General features: G+C 56.5%; 1 protein-coding gene and 2 long non-coding RNA genes across 4 annotated transcripts; all 3 read right to left on the reverse strand.

The window, feature by feature from the left end:
* Positions 1 to 558: 558 nt before the first annotated feature.
* Positions 559 to 11,599, reverse strand: LOC119095659 (serine/threonine-protein kinase SMG1). Its single transcript, XM_037218519.1, has 17 exons — positions 11,555 to 11,599; positions 10,790 to 10,890; positions 10,297 to 10,469; positions 9,897 to 9,978; positions 9,075 to 9,245; positions 8,117 to 8,287; positions 7,495 to 7,586; positions 6,569 to 6,726; positions 6,008 to 6,159; positions 5,422 to 5,523; positions 5,028 to 5,126; positions 4,411 to 4,543; positions 3,631 to 3,787; positions 3,050 to 3,173; positions 2,423 to 2,644; positions 1,611 to 1,643; positions 559 to 585 (listed from the first exon to the last, which is right to left on the reverse strand). Exons 4-17 carry the CDS (start codon positions 9,927 to 9,929, stop codon positions 559 to 561), a joined length of 1,674 nt encoding a protein of 557 aa, XP_037074414.1. The 5' UTR covers positions 9,930 to 9,978; positions 10,297 to 10,469; positions 10,790 to 10,890; positions 11,555 to 11,599.
* Positions 11,600 to 11,609: 10 nt separating this feature from the next.
* Positions 11,610 to 15,313, reverse strand: LOC119096067 (uncharacterized). The gene is made up of 3 exons (XR_005093995.1): positions 15,205 to 15,313; positions 12,930 to 13,206; positions 11,610 to 11,644 (listed from the first exon to the last, which is right to left on the reverse strand). It is a non-coding gene; the product is annotated as an uncharacterized LOC119096067 (long non-coding RNA).
* Positions 15,314 to 16,606: 1,293 nt separating this feature from the next.
* Positions 16,607 to 18,697, reverse strand: LOC119094855 (uncharacterized). 2 transcript variants are annotated; one of them, XR_005093821.1, is made up of 5 exons: positions 18,609 to 18,697; positions 17,859 to 17,986; positions 17,629 to 17,694; positions 17,172 to 17,254; positions 16,607 to 16,863 (listed from the first exon to the last, which is right to left on the reverse strand). It is a non-coding gene; the product is annotated as an uncharacterized LOC119094855 (long non-coding RNA). The 2 variants fall into 2 exon arrangements; XR_005093820.1 differs by lacking the exon at positions 17,629 to 17,694.
* Positions 18,698 to 18,992: the final 295 nt, after the last annotated feature.

The following is an 18,992-nucleotide window of genomic DNA, read 5'->3' on the forward strand; positions in this document are numbered from 1 at the left end:
TGCTCATCAGTTATGAAATTCCTATGCTTTAATGTATTCTGTTTCTTTTTGATGTCCTAAGATGTAAAAAAACAGTTTTGTCAGGTTTATGATATTATTTCGAGGCCGACCTGAAATGGATGTCTTTCTTTGCTGAAGCATCTCTCACTAGCCCATAAAATTAATCTTTTGTGAGCTGAATTCTTTACTCTTGTACTGCCTTTTTCCGTTGGAGTTTTTCACTCTCACCCTAGTTCAAAGGCGATTCTAGCTCACTACGTCCCAGCCTCGATGAAGGCCAAAAAAAAACTCATATAGGGAAAATCGCAGCGGTAGCCATCTCTCCATTGGCACCTGGTCTGCTTCGCTAGTGCCTCTAGGTGGCAACACGACCGCGTGCGGCGGGACGGATCAAAGCCCAGCGTCTCCGTGTCGTCACTAGATGGCACTGCAAAACCGCACTACTCGCGTCCACCCACCTCTCGGCCAGACTCTGCACGAAGCGGCGGTACGTGTCGGCGTGCGCCAGCACGGACACCTGGTGCGTGCGCAGGTGACGGCGGGCGCGCGCCAGAGACATCACTCCAGCCGGTCTGACGTCACTGCCTGCCGCCCAGAGCGCCTCCAGCAGCTGGCGGCGACGTGCATGCGTTCAGAGCACCACCAGAAACGGCTGATGCTCAGTGACTGATGACGGGCGCACCATCATGACGGGCGCGCAGTCAGAGCAGCGCCAGAAACGGCCGACGCTCAGTGACTGATAGCCGGCGCACCATCATGCCGCTGTCACCAACATCGGTGAAATCACCCGTATCTACTTGCATCGGATATAAACAGCTGCCCAGCACATGCAGCTACGCATATTCTATGTCTGTTGGGCAACTAAAGCTTGCGTAACACAGTCAATACGGTGCGTTACTCAAACAGCTGAGATGCCAAACACAAAAACCGAAGCACAAACACCGACGTAGCCAACCGTTAAACGTCAAAACATTCCTACATCCTTAGACCCGTGCGTCAGACCATTCAGCCTATACGCACAATCTAACGTTGTTTTACAGGCCCAACCGCAAAGAAAGCACACACGACACCACCGTCAAATGTCAGCACACAGTTTTGACGGGTGCAAGGCCGGCGCGAGCCCCTCTGCTGCTCAGCCTGCTCGAATGCGATCCGATCGACCACGCTGCAGCCCAGTCTGATCGAATACGCCAAAGGTCACCAGCGGGAGACACGACTGTGCGGCGGACCTAGATGCGGTTTAGCGTTCAGCTCGGTGAGCTGTCGTCCCAATCCGCTGCACTCCAACACGCAACCCACTCTCTTCGACGCGACATCTCCAAAACGGCACACACGGCCCGGCAGGCTTCACCAGACCGACCTAACCTTAGCGCAGGGGGGGGGGGGGGATCACGAGGACACGGAATGTTGCCTTCTCGTGAAAGGCGATCACGGGCGTGGCGGCTACTTTCAGCGCGTGTCTGCCCCGCCAGGGCGGTCAGCCCAGCACCGAGCACCGAGCTGGAGCGCAGGCGCCGCCGGCCACTGACCTGGTCGGGCGGCAGGCGGGGCAGCAATGGCGCCGCGGCGCCGGCCGGTGGCCTCGGCGCGTCCAGCCGCAGTACGCACACCTCGCAGAGGCGCCGGCGCAGCGGTGCTGTCACCTGTCGAGCGGACCGCGCACTGTCAGCCGCCGCCGCGTCACGCCAGGGCCAGCCGACCTCCGGCGCCCGACAGGCGAACGTGAGGTGACGTCACGCACGGGCTGGGCGGGAGCGTATCGGGGGAGACGGCTGCTGGTCACCAGAGCCAGCCGACCTCCGGCGCCCGACAGGCGAACGTGAGGTGACGTCACGCACGGGCTGGGCGAGAGCGTATCGGGGGAGACGGCTGCTGGTCACCAGAGCCAGCCGACCTCCGGCGTCCGACAGGCGAACGTCAGGTGACGTCACGCACGGGCTGGGCGAGAGCGTATCGGGGGAGACGGCTGCTGGTCACCAGAGACAGCCTCCGGGCGCAGGTGGCAGAGGGCGCGAGGGCCGGTAGGCGAGAGGCGGCCGGATGAAAGGCCAGGGATAAAGGATCAGGGAGATCTGACGCACCGGCCGAACAGCGAAGCTCAACAAAAACTGAATATATTTGAGGAAAATAAAGCGGGCGATGTGTGAGGAGGACGGAACAGACGATGATGTGAGGGGAATGGAAAACAATGTCTGTAAAGAATACTGAATGGGTGCACACGGGCAAGACAGCAGCCGGCAATAATTGACACAACAGCACACAGTACACAGCAGTGGAAGTTTACACACTGTCCCCGATGACAGCCACCACAGAGGACTGCGCTCGGCCTCTTCCCCCAGCGCCCCACACTCCGGCCACCTGGCCCCAGCGCAGTGCCCCGACAGCTGTCCCGGTGCCGCGCCTCGCCCGATGGCCTTCTGACCTTGCTCCAGCCGAGCGCGTCGAGCAGGCGGCGGCAAGCGCGCGCCGCTAGCTCGGAGAGCGGCCGGTGTCGGGAGGTAGCCCGTTCAGCGACGGCCGACGTCAGGCTGGCCAGCTCGGCCGAGCGCAGCAGCTGGTCTGTGTAGCCGCCGGCCGCGGCCGCTTCCACCAACTGTGCCGTCCAGAGCAGGCAGAGCCGGTCCGTGTCCGCTAGCGACTCCGGCTGCCGACGAGGTCATACAGGGGGTAGGCTCGGCACGCTGCGCAGATTGTGTACTTGGAGGGCCTCGCAACCAGTTTGGGAATCGCATGGGAATGCGCGAGAAGCAAATCAGATTCAGTCAATCCATATATTTGTTTTGATTGATCGGCTAAATCCGATTTGCTTGGCGAAGAATCCCCATGCACTTGGCAAGCATGTATTAATGTGCGCGAGTGAGGATATCCGGAGCCAGGTCTGGTCAGCCACGCGCCGGTAATGACATGTATCCAACCTAACGGCACTTACACATACTCCTGTGTAAACCTCCGCCTGTTTCCTACGCGCTTACCAAAACACTGACGCGTGCAGTTTCCCCACATGTCTAGCGCCCCCTCCCTTCCTGGGGCGGTCGGTCGGCCGACTGACCTGGCGCAGCAGACGGCCCAGTAAGCCCAGCAGCGTGCCCAGATTGTGTCCGGTGGAGGGCGCCAGCGCCGGTGTGCTGCGCTCCGTCCGCATCAGCCGACTCGTGCTCAGAAAGTGCCGGTGCCTGGCGGCGAGGCGGCCGCCGGTTAGCAAAGGCAGCAAGGGTAGCACGACCGGCGCGGGGCACGGGACACACGCGAAACGGGGAGCGGCTTCACGATGGAAAAGTGAGGGCGGGTTTCACACTCACGCTCGGTAAACGTGACCTACATCCAGCTCAAAACAATGTGTTCATATGTATTAGCGCAAACTACCAAAGTTCAAGCGTGCGGACGGCATTTGCTCCAAAACGAACCGACTGAACTCACCTATGCTCGACATCCAAAAAGTGTTAGACAGTCCTGACTGTACGCGGTCTGGACATGACTACTGTGAGCAGACACAAGGCATTCCGCGAGCTGCCCGAGCATAGGCCGCTCTGAATAACCTGAACACAGCCCGGCATCCCCAGCGGCGGCACCGAACACAGTCCAGCATCACCAGCGGCGGCACCCGCCCGCACTCCTCCCATCACAACTCACTTGGAGCAGTGCGAGTAGAGCAGCGTCACCACCATGTGCCGGACGAGCGGGTGCTGGCGCGCCAGCCGCTCGTCGTCCGGCCGCAGCGACACGGCCAGCAGGTCGACGATGCTCGGATTTAGCGCCCACAAGCCGATGATGGAGTTGCGTGTGCTCGCTACGGAAGAGACAGAAAAGGGCGGCGTCAGGCGAGCCAGGGGCGGGGCGGCGGGGTGCAGCCGTCTTGGTGCGGCACGTGCCGCACTGGTTGGCCGGTACGGGTTTGCTTACGATAGTTGAATAGAGCCATTAAAGTCGAATGCCATTTGTAGGCTGAGTAAATGGGTGATTTCTGAGCGATTGAATTCGTCTCAGCAGATTCAGTCGCCGTTCTGCGCCCGTCCAGCAAAGCCGCGTCCGGGCGTGAGTCTAAGTCCGCACAGATTCAGTCGCCGTTCTGCGCCCGTCCAACAAAGCCGCGTCCGGGCGTGAGTCTATGTCTTCACAGATTCAGTCGCCGTTCTGCGCCCGTCCAACAAAGCCGCGTCCCGGCGTGAGTCTTAAGTCCTCAAAACGCTTGTAGCACCGAACGCCACAAAGGATCCACCACACGAGGTCGGGGACTGGCTTTCTGGCGTCTTGGCGGGTTCGCCAGCGCCCCTGACACACTGACTTCGGCCTGTGTTCTGGTGGCTTCATTGCGTCATCCCTGTACAGGAGCGTGCCTCGAGGCCAGCAGGGTCACACTCCAGCCAGCAGGTCAAGGTCCGCGCCAGCACCACGTCACGCGTCGTCACTCACCCAGCTCGGCCAGCGCCTGCAGCGAGAACGTCACCAGCTGCAGCCCCTCTGACGGCCGTCTGACGTCACCGGCCGTGACGTCATCGGCCGTGACCAGGTCGGTAGGGATGCCGGTGAGCGCCAGGAAGCTGGCCTGGTGATGGACGGCGGGTCAGAGCCGGGACTTAGCACCGGCAGGGACGGCTGGGTTCGGGAGCCGCGGGAACACCCGACCAGGGGCGTGAGAACCTCTGGCCAGGACGCAGGTGCTGACGCGGCAGTGAGGCAGAATGGAGGCATGTGGCGACACAGAGTACCACGTCATGAGGGCAGAAGGTATAACGGTGGTCAGAACGCCACACGGCAGTGAAAAGTTCACGGTGTGGGATGATCGCGACCTAAAAATTCGCGACGTTCACGGCGCAGGGTTCTGGGGATGCGTTACCTCACAGAACAGAACTCACAGAACACACATTACCTCCACATCCGACATGGCTGCTGGACAGAGGCAGGGACATTTAACAGCCCAGGGGTTCATGACAAACACATCTCAGGTTCCATCTGACGTACAAGGGACAGAGACCGAGAACATTTCCCACGATTCTGACGCCATCCCTCCCCATGCGGACGCCACGTACGTGCAGGTCGCTGAGCACGTGGCGGTACACGTCTTGCAGCAGTGGCACGTTCTTGAGCCCGAGCGCCGCGTGGTACGTGGCGAGCACGGCGCTACGGACCTGCCGGAAGGGGGGGGGGGGGGCGAGGGACGTTAGATGGCTGAGGGCAGGGGCAGGGGCAGGCGAAGGACGGATGCGTACTCATTGCAGCATTCTCCTGCATTCTCTGTTTTCTCTGAGAGATTATTCACATATTCATAGGACGCTTCCAGAGGTTATTGGCCATCTTGTGACGATAGCAGCGGGAGCCGCTGATCTGCGCTGTAGGCAGCAGCCAGAGGTCGCCGACCTGTTCTGAAGATGACAGCAGGACATCACTGACCTGCTATGAGAGGCACAGCCAGAGGTCACTGACCTGTTCTGAGGGCGACAGCCGGAGGTCCCGCAGCGGAGACTGACGGCCAAACAGTCGGTTCATGAGATCTGCCGGTAACACCGTGCTGGAATGCCTCAGTACCTGCCGAGACACAGGTCAGGTCAGGTCAGGTCAGGTCAGGTCAGGTCAGATCAGGTCAGATTACCGTGAACGCTGGGTCATACGCGAGGCCAGGAAAGGCGCCAGACCAGCACTCCCAGACGTCCAGAAGCGGCCAACGAAGCCGATCACGTGGCCGCAGGCAGGCGTTCGACACGGTGAGAGCCAGGCCGATTTTCAGTCCCGTCTGCCACTCCCTTCTGCCTCCACCGACGATGGGACTCCACCCGGGCGACAGTGAACAGGCACCGGGGGGTAGACGACGACCGCACTGAGCCCGCAAAACAAGCAAGCCCGCACGCACGCACGCACGCACGTACGCACGCACGCACGCACGCACGCACGCACACTCACACCCCACCGACCAACAGCCATCATTCACACACACATTACAGCCGTGCAACTATTTACGACGACGCTCAAACCCCTCTCCCCCCCCCCCCCCCCTCCCGCCGGCGTGACCTACCGTCTCCAGCAGGCGACAGACGGCCACCAGCGTGAGGTCGGCCAGTCCGGCCAGGCGCGCCAGCACCTCGTCCACGAACGTCATCAGGTGGGCCACATCGGCGCCTAGCCGCTGGCCCAGCAGCGTCACCAGGTGGCCCAGCGCCGCACACCCTGCGGCGACGGGCGGCACGTCAGCGCACGCCGGAGACATCCGCCAAGTCCGGGGCGGCGGCCGCTTGGCTGGGACAGCCGCGCCCAGCACGAGTCACGTCCGGTGCGTGGATGCCACAGTGGGGACGTGTCCACAGCCACCAGCTGCTTGGTGTTCGGACGCGCTGACATGGTCCGGCTGAGGTAGGCTGTCAGCTGTTCAAGTATCACGAAGCAGATGATGCCAGTGCCTGTGGGTTGCACGCATCGGTCGTAACCAGCTGTAGTTAACTGCAGAAACGTGGAGACTGGAGTTAACTGCAGACGCATGGGGACTGGAGTTAACTGAAGAAGCGTGGGGATCAGGTCAAATCGATCACATCAGACCTCCACCTGCGACGCCTGGGTGCTCAGTTCGCTGGGGCCGTACCTGTGACGACCAGCTGGTCCGAGTGATGGCGCCGACCGACAGCCAACAGGCAGCCGACGATGACGCGTAGGTTGTGCCCGCACGCGGGCCAGCCGAGCTCTGTGCCCGGCGCCGGCCCGGCCGCCTCGCCCAGCGCCACCATCACCGACGTAAACACCCTGCCGGCACCGGCCGCCGGCGTTAGACCACGGCGGGCCGGCCGGGTCAGAGGTCAGGGACTGGGAAAGTACAGGAGTAGGGGCGAGCATGGGCAGGGGAGGGACAGGGACAGGCGAAGTGCAGGGATGGGGGGTGCGGGGACGGGGAGGCGCATGTGCAGAGGCAATGACGAGGCAGGCAATGAGGGCAGGCTTTAGGTGAAAGACGCGTCAACCGCGTCAGGGGGTCAACCGTATCAGGAGGTTCACCATATCCGGTTCAACCGTGTCAGGGGTCAACTGCGTCAACTGTGTCGGGCACCGGGGTGGCACCCGAACCGGCCAGCAGCAAGCCATTCAGGTTTGGTCCCAAACTGGGTCCAGATCAGGCCGACTCCAGGCTGATTACAACACAGGCCGCGTGTTTGACGATGCTACGAGTCTGTACTCAATGCCCTCGGGAACTGACTCAGCTCTTACAGTTCAAGCCGATATCTGCAATAGTGTAAGTGTAGACGACGTATGGCATATCAGTGAGCGGGTGTGGTGCATCATTCGCTCTCCACAGCCCGGTCGCTTTCCTTGTGGCGCAACTCCTACAACAATCCTTTTGGCAGCTTACCACGTGGGCTGTCAGAGACAGGAAAATCCACCCGCAGCCAGACTGCAACGTGCGATGACCTAATGACGGAACGTTTTAGACGAGGTCTACGTATTTCTCAGACTACCTTGGAACAGAAGCTCAGAACAGAGCAGCCCTCACCCACTTGCTACTAGACCGTCCCTCACTTGATCAGCTCGACGATTTTCGAGGCGGACTCTTGACAGAGAAGCTGCGTCTCGTCGTCCGGGTCCGGCTGGTCGTCGAGCTCCACCAGCTCCTGGAAACGGCATACAACGGTGTACTGAATCTCAACAATCCTACTAGATGCCACAAGTCAACACTGTGGTCCATTGCCAAGACCAAATCTAGCTCCAGGCACGCCTGTCTGACAAGGAAAATCAATGACAGCAGTTAATGCACGGGTTAAAGCGCGTCCATCGCATCCATTTTCCTGCCACAGCCCGGCATTTCACACTCACCACAAAAGCTTGCACATTACACACGCCGCAAAACAGACAAGTCTATGGATTTCAGCATTGCTCTCACGACACATCTCAAGACAGAATATATCTAAGAGAGAAGCTCAACTCCAGACTCCATCCCCACAGCCCACCCGGGCCAGGTCGGGGTCCTCGCCGCCACCGGCCAGACCCGAGCGGACCTTCCCAGCCAACGTCGCTCACCTGGGCGTAGCTCCCCAGTCACCGCTGCTCACTTGGGCGTAGCTCTCCACAACCGCTCACCTGGACGTAGCTCTTAAGCCACCACCGCTCACCTGGGCGTAGCTCTCCCGCCACCGCCGCTCACCTGGGCGTAGCTCTCCATGTCCTCGATGAACTGGCCAGTCAGCAGGACGCCGAAGGCGGCGTCAGCCGTCCAGAACTGGCGCAGTTGGCGCAGCGAGCGCGAGGCCAGCTGTCCCACCCACTGCGGCTGCGACGGGTCGATGTGCCAGCCCACCAGGATGTCGACCGTGTCCTGAGCAGGCACACGGTACTGGGTCAGCGAGTGCGGTGCCGCATAGACTCGGGGCGGGCGACCGACAGAGCGACGGTCTGAGCTGGGACGGCACCGGACAGGCGGAGTCATCTGGCCTTACCGAGGGCTCTCGAGGCATGCTTGCAGAGCGGCGGTCTGAGATGTGACGGCACCGGACAGGCGGGGTCGTCTGATCTTACCGAGGGCGCTCGGGGCACGCTTGCAGAGCGTCGGTCTGAGATGTGCCGGCACCGGACAGGCGGGGTCGTCTGATCTTACCGAGGGCTCTCGAGGCATGCTTGCAGAGTGGCGGTCTGAGATGTGACGGCACTGGACAGGCGGGGTCGTCTGATCTTACCGAGGGCTCTCGAGGCATGCTTGCAGAGTGGCGGTCTGAGATGTGCCGGCGCTGGACAGGCGGGGTCATCTGACCTTACCGAGGGCTCTCGAGGCAAGCTTACAGAGCGGCGGTCTGAGATGTGCCGGCACCGGACAGGCGGGGTCATCTGACCTTACCGAGGGCTCTCGAGGCAAGCTTACAGAGCGGCGGTCTGAGCTGGTACCGGGACCTGGGTCTGATGGTCCGACCTTGACGTGGGTCTCGACGCATGGTGACAATCGCACTTCGAAACGATATAAAACCAGATCTGTGGGCGAGGGGCAACCGTGCGGCGGGCGGAGCACTCTCTAAACTGAGTCTGACAGAAACGCGAAAAACCGAATGCGTCCGTCTGACCTCGACGTAACGTCCAGACGAGACGCCTCCCGGCCTTGAAAGCGGTCTGACCTTGAAGTGGGGCTGGAAGGCGGTCGGGTGACGCTGCAGGGCCGTCATCAGACAGCTGACGTTCGCCTGCATGAGGTCGGCGCTGTCCTGCGCCTCCAGGCAGGCCTGCAGCTGTTCCAGCACCAGGTCTGCCACAGGCGCCAAGCTGCGCGACTCGTCCAGGCGGAACGCCTGCCACAGGCGCGCAGGCGTTAGGTGTGGGGGACGGGCCGCAGTGAGGAGACAGTGGCAGGCGCGACACAGGTCAGGGATCCTACGGGAGGGGCAACGAGAGTGGGTGTGCGGGAAGGACGAAGCACAGGCTGCGCCACTGGACAGCGTGAGGTAGGGGAGGGGTCAGGCAGGGGAGGGTACAGGGCAGACAAAGCACAGCTCACAGTCCTTGACAGCAGAGGTTCGGGACAAATGTAGCATCTGACGACGATGCAAGCCCAGGTACACGACATATCACTGAGGCCAAGTTGACGAACGGTGGTAAAGCTAACGAAGCCAGAAAGGTTTACAAAAAAAACAAACTAAGGAGTAAGCTGAAATACCACCTGCCAACGCAGATTTCGCGTAAAAAATATTACATTAGGGAAGAACGGAAAGCGAAAATGCAGCAGCAAAGACAGCAAACTGTTAGGAGTCTAACAAACGGATGAGAGCAAATAAACCCCAAGCAGTATCACACAAATCATAAGGATTTGTGTGTGGGGTGACGCGGCTCCTGGTGAGCCGTGGCACCCCACACACGGCGCCTCGAGGCGTCAGCTGAGGCGGGCCGGCGCGTCACTGCGCTAGGGGACACAGAGCGGCTGGCAGGCTGCAGAGCACGCCCACCTCCTCCAGCGAGGCCAGGTAGTACTTCTTCATATTCTGCGAGCTCGCCTGCTTGAAACGGTCGAAAATCCAAATGACAAACCTGGAAATCGCACAGACCACGCTGCTTTAGTGCTCTGAGCAGATGCTTCGGGAAACACATTTAGACTATGTTCAGGTGCACACAGCAAAGAACTGGATTCATTGTAATGCCTCAGGTCTGCAACAACTATAAGACTAGCTGATAATTCAGGCCCCACCAATTATAATGGAAAAGCTTTTCTGAACGCCTAGCTGCAGCATTTACACTCATGCAGGACTGGTAAAGCCTTAGCTCCAGCACAGAGCCAAACACCTGTTGCATCATAAGCATAGTCAGACAAGGTATCTGCGAGCTGCGAGGTCTGGTTCGCGGCCTCACCGCTTGGCGTCGCTGGCTGCAGCCAGCACCAGACAGAGCCGGCCGATGACGCCGGCCACCTGCAGCTTGCAGGCGGCGCCAGGCGCCGTCTTCAGCGCGTCCTGCAGCCAGCTGAGCAGGTAGTCAGAGGCGCGGCGCACGTAGCGGCCATTCTCCGGCTGCAGCACCGCCTCCTGTTGGCCGCGGGGAGAAGCTGAGGTGCGGACCACGATCGCGAGGCGGCGAGACGGCGGGCAGCGCACGCACAGCGCGAGCGTGGGCTGAGTTCAATGGCATGTGGCAGTGAGGCAGTGTTTGAGGGCTGCGCGGCTTACAAAACAACAGCGGGGAGCCGGCCACCGACATCCCGCCAGAGACTATGTCAGCAACACTGCCACCGGCACCAGAGCAGGCTGACTAGCATTTGAGAACATCAACACGTGCGAAGGGCAGGGGGCAGTAATGTCCCATAGAGGGGAGCAGGGAAGGGCGGACGAGCTGACCGTGTACTGACCTGCAAGGCGCGGGCCGTGGCTTGGTGTTTCTCTGGTGCCTCGTCCCGATACAGCCGCCGCAGCAGGCTGGAGATCTTGCTGTCGTCACTGCGGGAGTACTCTACGGCGGGCAGAAGCGACATTAGACACAAGCTAGAACGGGCGGCCAGGCAGCAAAACTTCAGATGTGCTCGATGTAAAAAGATATGTTTTGTGCTAATGGGTGAACAACAGACCCAGGGACTTCCTGACACTTTCTGGTAGAGGTGAGCAATTATGGAACCACAGGCATAACCATGACAATGGATTACAGACATATGCAAACGACGCATTTCCATGCATACCCAGGAATTTAAAACAAACATTATAGCAAATGTTCTAGTCTCTTATACATGGGTGACAGCAAAACCTTCACTGACTGCAATGACGAACTTCACCACTGCAGTGAAGCCACTACCAAGCTAGACACAAAAGCAAAATAGCCACTTCGTCACCCAAAAACAGCTAGATATGGCACACTGACATACCACCTACCAATGATAGCCCACAGGCGAACCCAAGATCACAGATTGCAAGCTGCCGGTGTCGATATTCCGTGCCCATTTCACCCCCTCCCCCCCCCCCCATATGTCCTGTCTCGCACAACCCAGCCCAGCACGGGACACAGCCTGCACCCTGCGCCAGCTGTCAGCCTGGCCAGATCCCCCTCCCCCCCCCCCCCCCAGACCGCTGCTGTGGGGAGGTCTGCGCCAGCTATCAGCCCCGCCAGGAGAGGCGAGGCTCACCAGTGGTCTTGCGCGGCCGGGCGGGCTCGGGGGGCTTGCCGTCGTCCGAGCCCGAGTCCGACTCCTTGTGCGCGGCGCGCGGCCCGTCATCTGCCCGGCAGATCAGGGCACGGTCATCGGGCTACTCACCGCCGGGGTCGTTGGAGACGGCCCGTCACGGGCATTCGGCAGATTACGATCTCACAGTGGTAGGAGCCCAAGGAGATGGCACGGTCAATTATGCTGCTGCTGTAATAAACATGCCGCCATAAAATGATACTACTTGAGGATATGCATCACGTTATAACTTTCGTGGTCAGATAGAAAAAGTTGTCGTGTACTAGCACTCACAAAAATCAGTCATGTGAGCACTATCCCACATGTTACAAAGTTGTGCACAGTTTGCATTGCTGTGCACAAACACTGAAAAGTTATTCACAAGTCTGCAGGGAAATACACAAGCGGCAGTGGCAATAAAGCACAATGGCACCTAACATGGCCTTCTCAGCAGCAGCAAATGCCTGTGGGCGCGGACCGGCGTGCTGACCCCGCGGCGGTATCTACAAGTCCAGGGGCCCACCCTGTCAGCTCATCATGCTCCCTGTGACCGGCGTGCCGACCCCGCGGCGGTATCTACAAGTCCAGGGGCCCACCCTGTCAGCTCATCATGCTCCCTGTGACCGGCGTGCCGACCCCGCGGCGGTATCTACAAGTCCAGGGGCCCACCCTGTCAGCTCATCATGCTCCCTGTGACCGGCGTGCCGACCCCGCGACGGTATCTGCAAGTCCAGGGGCCGACCCTGTCAGCTCATCATGCTCCCTGTGACCGGCGTGCCGACCCCGCGGCGGTATCTACAAGTCCAGGGGCCCACCCTGTCAGCTCATCATGCTCCCTGTGACCGGTGTGCCGACTCCGCGGCGGTATCCACAAGTCCAGGGGCCGACCCTGTCAGCCCATCATGCTCTCTGTGACCGGCGCGCCGTACCCGCGGCGGTATCCGCAAGTCCAGGGGCCCACCCCGTCAGCTCATCATGCTCCCTGTGATCGGCGCGCCGTACCCGTGGTTACGTCCACCCGTCTAGGGGCCCACCCTGTCAGCTCACCATGCTCCCTGTGATCGGCGCGCCGTACCCGCGATTACGTCCACCCGTCCAGGGGCCCATCCTGTCAGCTCATCATGCTCCCTGTGATCGGCGCGCCGTACCCGCGGTTACGTCCACCCGTCCAGGGGCCCACCCTGTCAGCTCACCATGCTCCCTGTGATCGGCGCGCCGTACCCGCGATTACGTCCACCCGTCCAGGGGCCCATCCTGTCAGCTCATCATGCTCCCTGTGATCGGCGCGCCGTACCCGCGGTTACGTCCACCCGTCCGGGGGCCAATCCTGTCAGCTCACCATGTTCCCTGTGACCGGACGCGTGCGTCCCGCCGCCGCCGCCGCGACCGCCGCGCCGCTGACCCTCAGACCGGTACTTGGACCGGAAGGCGCGCTCGCCCTCGTACTTGCGGCCGTTCTCACGGCGCACGCCGCGCGCGCCCTCGGTCGCTACACCGGTAGCGCCACCTGTACCGCGCTTGCGGAACTTCAGTCCGCCGCCACGGCCGTAAGACGGCGGCGGCGGCCGGTCCGTGTCATCCGCCTTTGACGCCAGCCTGAACGTGCATGGGAGGCCCTGTGGTTGAAAATGCAGATGGGGTGTACTGTGCAATGTTTCAGACAATTTCAATGTGAAAGTTATGTGGTGACAATGGATTGGATTTTAGCAAAGATGTTGTTAAGTTCCAGCTGAGCACAATATAATCACAATGCAAAATTGATCTCTGCAACATCCACAGTAAGTTCATGACTGCATCTTGTTTGTTCTGTGCACATGAAACTTGCAGCAAATAGAGAAAGATACTAATTGTTCTGCATGGTTTGGAATGTTGCCCAAAAACTTATCCTATAACAGGTTTTTAACATCACTATAACATTCAAGACAGTGTTTGAACCATGATAAATGGTAATACTGCTGGTCCAAAATGACACCACCCAAGGCAACTTTCTACTCCTCAGCTAAAGAAACCAATCAATGAAAAAATGTGGAGCCAAACTTTTTGTAATGTTTACTGCATTAAAATACATTGTACTGCAATCATTCCTAAGATGCAGGACAAAAAGAGACAAGACTCAAAGAATCACCTAATGGAGCACCACCATTCAGGATCTCCCAAGATTACCAGAAGCAAAGCCATCAGTGACCTTTCCATATGTTGTTGATCAATTTTGTGCATGTTAATTGTCCTGTAAGTAATATAAGGGTGTGCATTTTAGCATGTTACTCTAACTGCTCTGACCCTCACCCAGCTACTCTAATGTTTCTAAAGACCATCTTCTGAAAATATCATGCGGAGACAGTCCAACAGGTACCACCCAAGATGTTTAATAGACAGGTCTTTCCGTAATGGACTCCCGGCATCAGCTATTTAACATGACCATTCAACATATTTAGGTTTTGTTGCACCATCAATTGAATGAGGGTGGATAAAACCTTATCCCATGGCATGTTCACAGATATTCAAAAACATATCAAGATATCAGCACAAATTTTTTAGGACCTGGTTATTTAACAAGTAAATACCATAGTATCAAAACAACAACCATAAATTGATTGCCAATCCAGAGTGAGTCAGAGCTTTGCCAATTTTTTTTTTACAAAAGCAGATTTCTTAAGACAAATTGACAAAGATGCAGACTGGGAGAATATATTTGATATGCATCCACAGGATGTAAGCCAGCTACTTCCTCATTCATACACCAGTCATGGTATACACCAGCACCTGATGTTAAAAAAGGGCATTCTACATCAATTGCCATTTATAAGGCAGAACATATCATGAATAATTGTAAAACAGATACATCCATACTCTTATCTTCAAACTTAAATCATTGCAACAGCAAACATCTGAGCACTGCAAACACACAGCAACTGCAACCCCCGCAACATCACCACATTATTGGTGCATGGTCACAACATTCCTGCGCATCAAGAACCATATTTACATGTGTGCTGCCTTAAACATGACAAATGATGTACAATGCTCTTTTCTAACATTAGGCACCCATGTATACCTATACAGACACACTTGCAGTATTTCTGCAATACAGGAGATCAAAATATTGTCATGTCAACTAACAAAAAATATAAACAAAATGTGCTCAATACTTGACTTACTCAGATTACAAGAGCATGAAACAAGATACACTTTGAATGACAGAGGAGAAAATCTGTACCAATATTTAAGCACTTGCCCACTGCCATGACTGAGTTATGACTTAGAGTGCATTGTAGGACACATATCCCGTATTCTGGTACTGAGGTCCAGGCCTGCAGCAGCTGGCAGAGGGACTCAGTTCTCCTAGCGATGTGATGGAATGGCAAGAGACAATTCATTTCACAAAATCGCCTCACTGTTGCTGGGTTGCCGCAACAGATGACTAAGCTTATGTCCGAAACATGCCATCAATTACCTAACAAATATGAACACCAAAACGTCTATCAAAGCTTAAACTCTTCATTTACCCAGCAAATGCGTCTATCGAAGCTGGAACTCTTATAAGCTGTTGCCCACTAGCAAGGTCAAATGGATGTTATGTTTGGTCTTACTTCGCAACATACTTCTGCTCTTACCTAAGGAATTATGGACAACCTGTTCTGCCGAACTACGCGATCAACAACAGCCACACACTGGCTAAACCGCACTTCTCACGAAACTGATTTTATCAACTGATTTGTTTGAAACCAGACTGAAGCGGTGTCAGTGACTTGAAACCAAAATCTCCTTTTGACTTAGTCACCTATTTTTTGACATCATATTCTGCCCGTTATATCCTTATTTCGTGTTCCTAGGCAATCTTTTTCGGTCAATATTACGTCATATCATCAAAATGAGAAAAAGGTATTACGGATGGGCGTAATCCGACGCGTGTGTTTCAAATAACGAAGTGTTCGTCAGCAATCAACACGTCCTGGAGCATATTTAGTACGTATTCTTGCTAAGAGGGGAACGGTGTTTAGAGCCGATTCGTGCCAGAACCAGCGGAGGTTAGGACGCCTGGTTACTAAACAATGCAGCCGGTAAGCGAAGTCTCAAAAGAAGAAATGAGGCTATTAAGAGGTGAGCCTCATAAATTTCTTGCCATTCGATGGGAGTAAAACCTGCACCATTTTGGGGACCGAATTCTTATTTGATTGCGAGTTGCTCCCACGACGCAGCATGGTTGGTCGGTTAGTAGTCAGCGGGGGGGGGGGGGGGGTTGGGGGAGGTTAGGAACGTGCCTGGGGAAGCTCTTGCAAGTAATTTGGAGAAGAGTGTTATCTACCTGTTGAGTACGATATTGATATGCTCTGGACTACAGGGCCTCGGGAAAGATCGGCACCCGTGAAGTGCGGAAAATTGGATACTGGTTTCGAGGTATACCCAGCCAGCATGTCTAATTGGGATCCATACGAGTCCCAGCTGGACAGTCATATGGGGCCCACTTGGGCTTTCCACTTTGGCCCTATGAGGGCATGTTATGGGTAGACACCTGGGCCCCATATCGGTGGCCTTTGGTGGGCTCATGTGAGGCCTAACTGGAGCACACATGGGGCCCATCCAACGTTTACAACCGGGACCCACGTGGGTCTGAGATGGGCCACTGAATAGGGTACACCTGGGACTGCTACCTCGGGCCCATGCGGGCATGTCATGGGCAACCAACTGGGTCCCACATGGAAGCCCATATGGGGCCCTTGTGGGGCTTAGCTGGGACACACGGGACCCACCTGGGTAGCCCAGATTCGACCCACCTGGGCAGCCCAGTTGGGACCCACCTGGGAAACTCAGGCAGGACCCATACGGGCCAGTCAAGCTGGGACCCATGTAACCAGCCCAGATGGGACCCACATAGCTAGCCCAATGGGACTTTTTTAACCGCCCCAGATGGGCCTCAGTTGGGCTTCACCGGTCTGCCATTTTAAATTCCATCTGATTGAAGGACCGCCACAACTCCAGGCAGACCGCTTCATGTCATCGATAATAAGCCAGGTCAAAGTTTATTCATCATGTATTTGACCGAAATTGCCTCGACAACAGCACCCTTGCGCAGACCATACACTTCCCTCTTATCATGCCCGATGCGACAATCACTAAACCATGGAACAGGCGTTAGGTGTTGCTGTTGCCAGCGTTGTCAGCGCGATGTTTCCTGCCGTCGACACAGTCTCCCGCCGAAACCATTTTCTTGGTTCGTATCCCGATTTGTTGCGGAAAGCACGGTAGCGCGGTGTGTTAAGCAGGATGGCCCCCTGAAAATGGAGATATTCCGTACCTGAGATCGTGTCATGTCATTGGGGCTTTACGGCGCACCCAGATGCTGAGGCTATATGGCATCGCCCGCCCCTCACCCTGGCAGGAGGGGCGGGCGCCGCGGGAAATCGAACCCCGTATCTCTGGTTTTCCACACGCGCAGCGGTTAACGCAGACGCCTTAACCACTACACTACGGGCGCCCCCAGTACCTCAGATCGCCGCCCACGGAAGCAGTGCAGAAGTTTACTACGCATGCACTCTCCCGAAGTACATGTATGGAAACAACTTAACAAGAGGGCACTTACATGGAGTACTTGCATGAAAGTCGACTTGAGTTATGTCTTCCTGCGGTCACAATACCGACATAAAACTGTTCATGGTGCCATATCTGAGGGTAATCATGCGAAACGTCTATATTTTATGAGCAAGAAATGGTGTGTTGTATTTGATTTTCCCTGGATGATCCTCACACGCTTATCAGCAATTATTAGGGCGACTGGAGGGTAGCAGCTGTCAGCTGTCTATACGGGAATACGATACTGTCTCCATAGATCATGTTGTTTTAGAGAGGCTGCTTTCCGATCCACTCACTCATTACGGGATGAGTTTGGGTGGTATCAGGCACTCGCTCTCTGCCTCCACAATGGATGGTCTACGGCTGATGGCAACAAAAGCAGTCGTCCATGAGTAATAGGTGCACTTGTTAAAATGTCTGAAATTAGTATAAACACAGCGAACTTCGAGAAAACACTGACAGCTTACCTTCAAAGAGAATTCTGCCACTTTTTTCCTGTCACGATTCCAAAACTTGTTTTGGTTATATTTACCCTGGAAGGGGTTAAGAGAGATAAAATAGATAAAATGGGCTTGTTTTCGTCATGTTCACCTTGTGGAATTACCAACAATTGTGGTAAGGAAATCCTCTCTGTAAATTTTGGCAAAATTGTACGTTAAGTACGAGCTGAACATTACAAACCCATATGATACAATACCTGCTTTCCCAAGCATGATGATCCTGGAGCAGCACCAGTTGTCTTTGACGGATGCGTCCGAATGCTGTGACACCTTGCTGGCAGGTATACTGCTTCCGGGCGACCAGGAGCAGTGCTCAAGCAGCGTTCTAGAGCAGAGCAGCCGCAGTTCTCAGCAACATCTCAGCAGAACAACAGTGAAGCGTTTCTTCCTCTTACCAAGGACTGGGGCTGATGCCCATCCCTCCCCCTCGAAATCCGCAACAGCGAACCTCATCCTGCCGGAAAAAAAACACACAAAAGGGCCGTAAACTGAAAAATACCAATAGCACGTCGCTGGCATATTGCAAGTTAGCACATCATGAGAAACAGGCGATGAGATGCCGCAAGTGTATTATCTCATGTGTAAAAATTCATGCAGGTCCAGGGCCTCGTGTAAGACCTTTTTAATGAGCGAGGGGGAGATTTCTTACCATATTTCATACATAATTAGCCTCGCACGACGATCTACACAATGACGGGAACCGACTTCATTCAATTGAGGTTCATTTAACTAAGGGAGGGGGTTTCCACGCCACTGGGTGGGGAGGGATACAAACACTGGAGGGATTTTCGCCCTCTTTTCAGCATGGGTGCACGGCATCCTGCACGGCACAGCACGGCCCTGCGAGTGTGCCGGTCGTATCAAACATGCCAAATGAATTAAAGGAATCCTGCCACACGAAAGCACAATGCGCGAAGCAGAAATGGTTTCGCACAACGCACACTCACCGTGCGCCCAGCACGCGAACGAAAACACTTCCAGGAGGCGTCCTCCCCACGCGCCAACCTGTCTGGGGAATGTAGCCACCCTTCCCGAGCTGGGCACCGGAACGGGCCCGACGCCCCCGGCCGCCAGCCGCCAGCATAACAACCAGGGCGCCGGGGCGGGGACAGTTGTTACCAAGCATGGGCGAGGGAACGACCGCGTTATTTGGAGGGGGGCTTTGGGATCGAGTTCGCTTCCCAACAACTGAGATAATTTAGCAGCAGGCTTGCAACGGTGCATGGGATAAAACAACACTTCAAATGCTTCTGCCCCCCCCCCCCCCCCCCAATGCTTGCCAACTTCTGTCGCTCCTGCAAGCAGGAAGGGGCACGGGGTGGGTCAGCGCC

The sequence above is a fragment of the Pollicipes pollicipes genome, unplaced genomic scaffold, assembly GCF_011947565.3.
Source record: "Pollicipes pollicipes isolate AB1234 unplaced genomic scaffold, Ppol_2.1 Scaffold_4219;HRSCAF=4965_pilon_pilon_pilon, whole genome shotgun sequence".
In the NCBI taxonomy this organism is placed as follows: domain Eukaryota; kingdom Metazoa; phylum Arthropoda; class Thecostraca; order Pollicipedomorpha; family Pollicipedidae; genus Pollicipes; species Pollicipes pollicipes.

Coding starts and splice junctions, on each gene's coding strand:
- LOC119095659 (XM_037218519.1), bottom strand. CDS start 9,929: ATGAAGAAGTACTACCTGGCCTCGCTGGAGGAG. Junction 6,160..6,568: donor GGACCAGCTGGTCGTCACAG/GTACGGCCCCAG, acceptor CCGTCGCCGCAG/GGTGTGCGGCGCTGGGCCAC. Junction 4,544..5,027: donor ACGTGCTCAGCGACCTGCAC/GTACGTGGCGTC, acceptor GTCCATCACCAG/GCCAGCTTCCTGGCGCTCAC.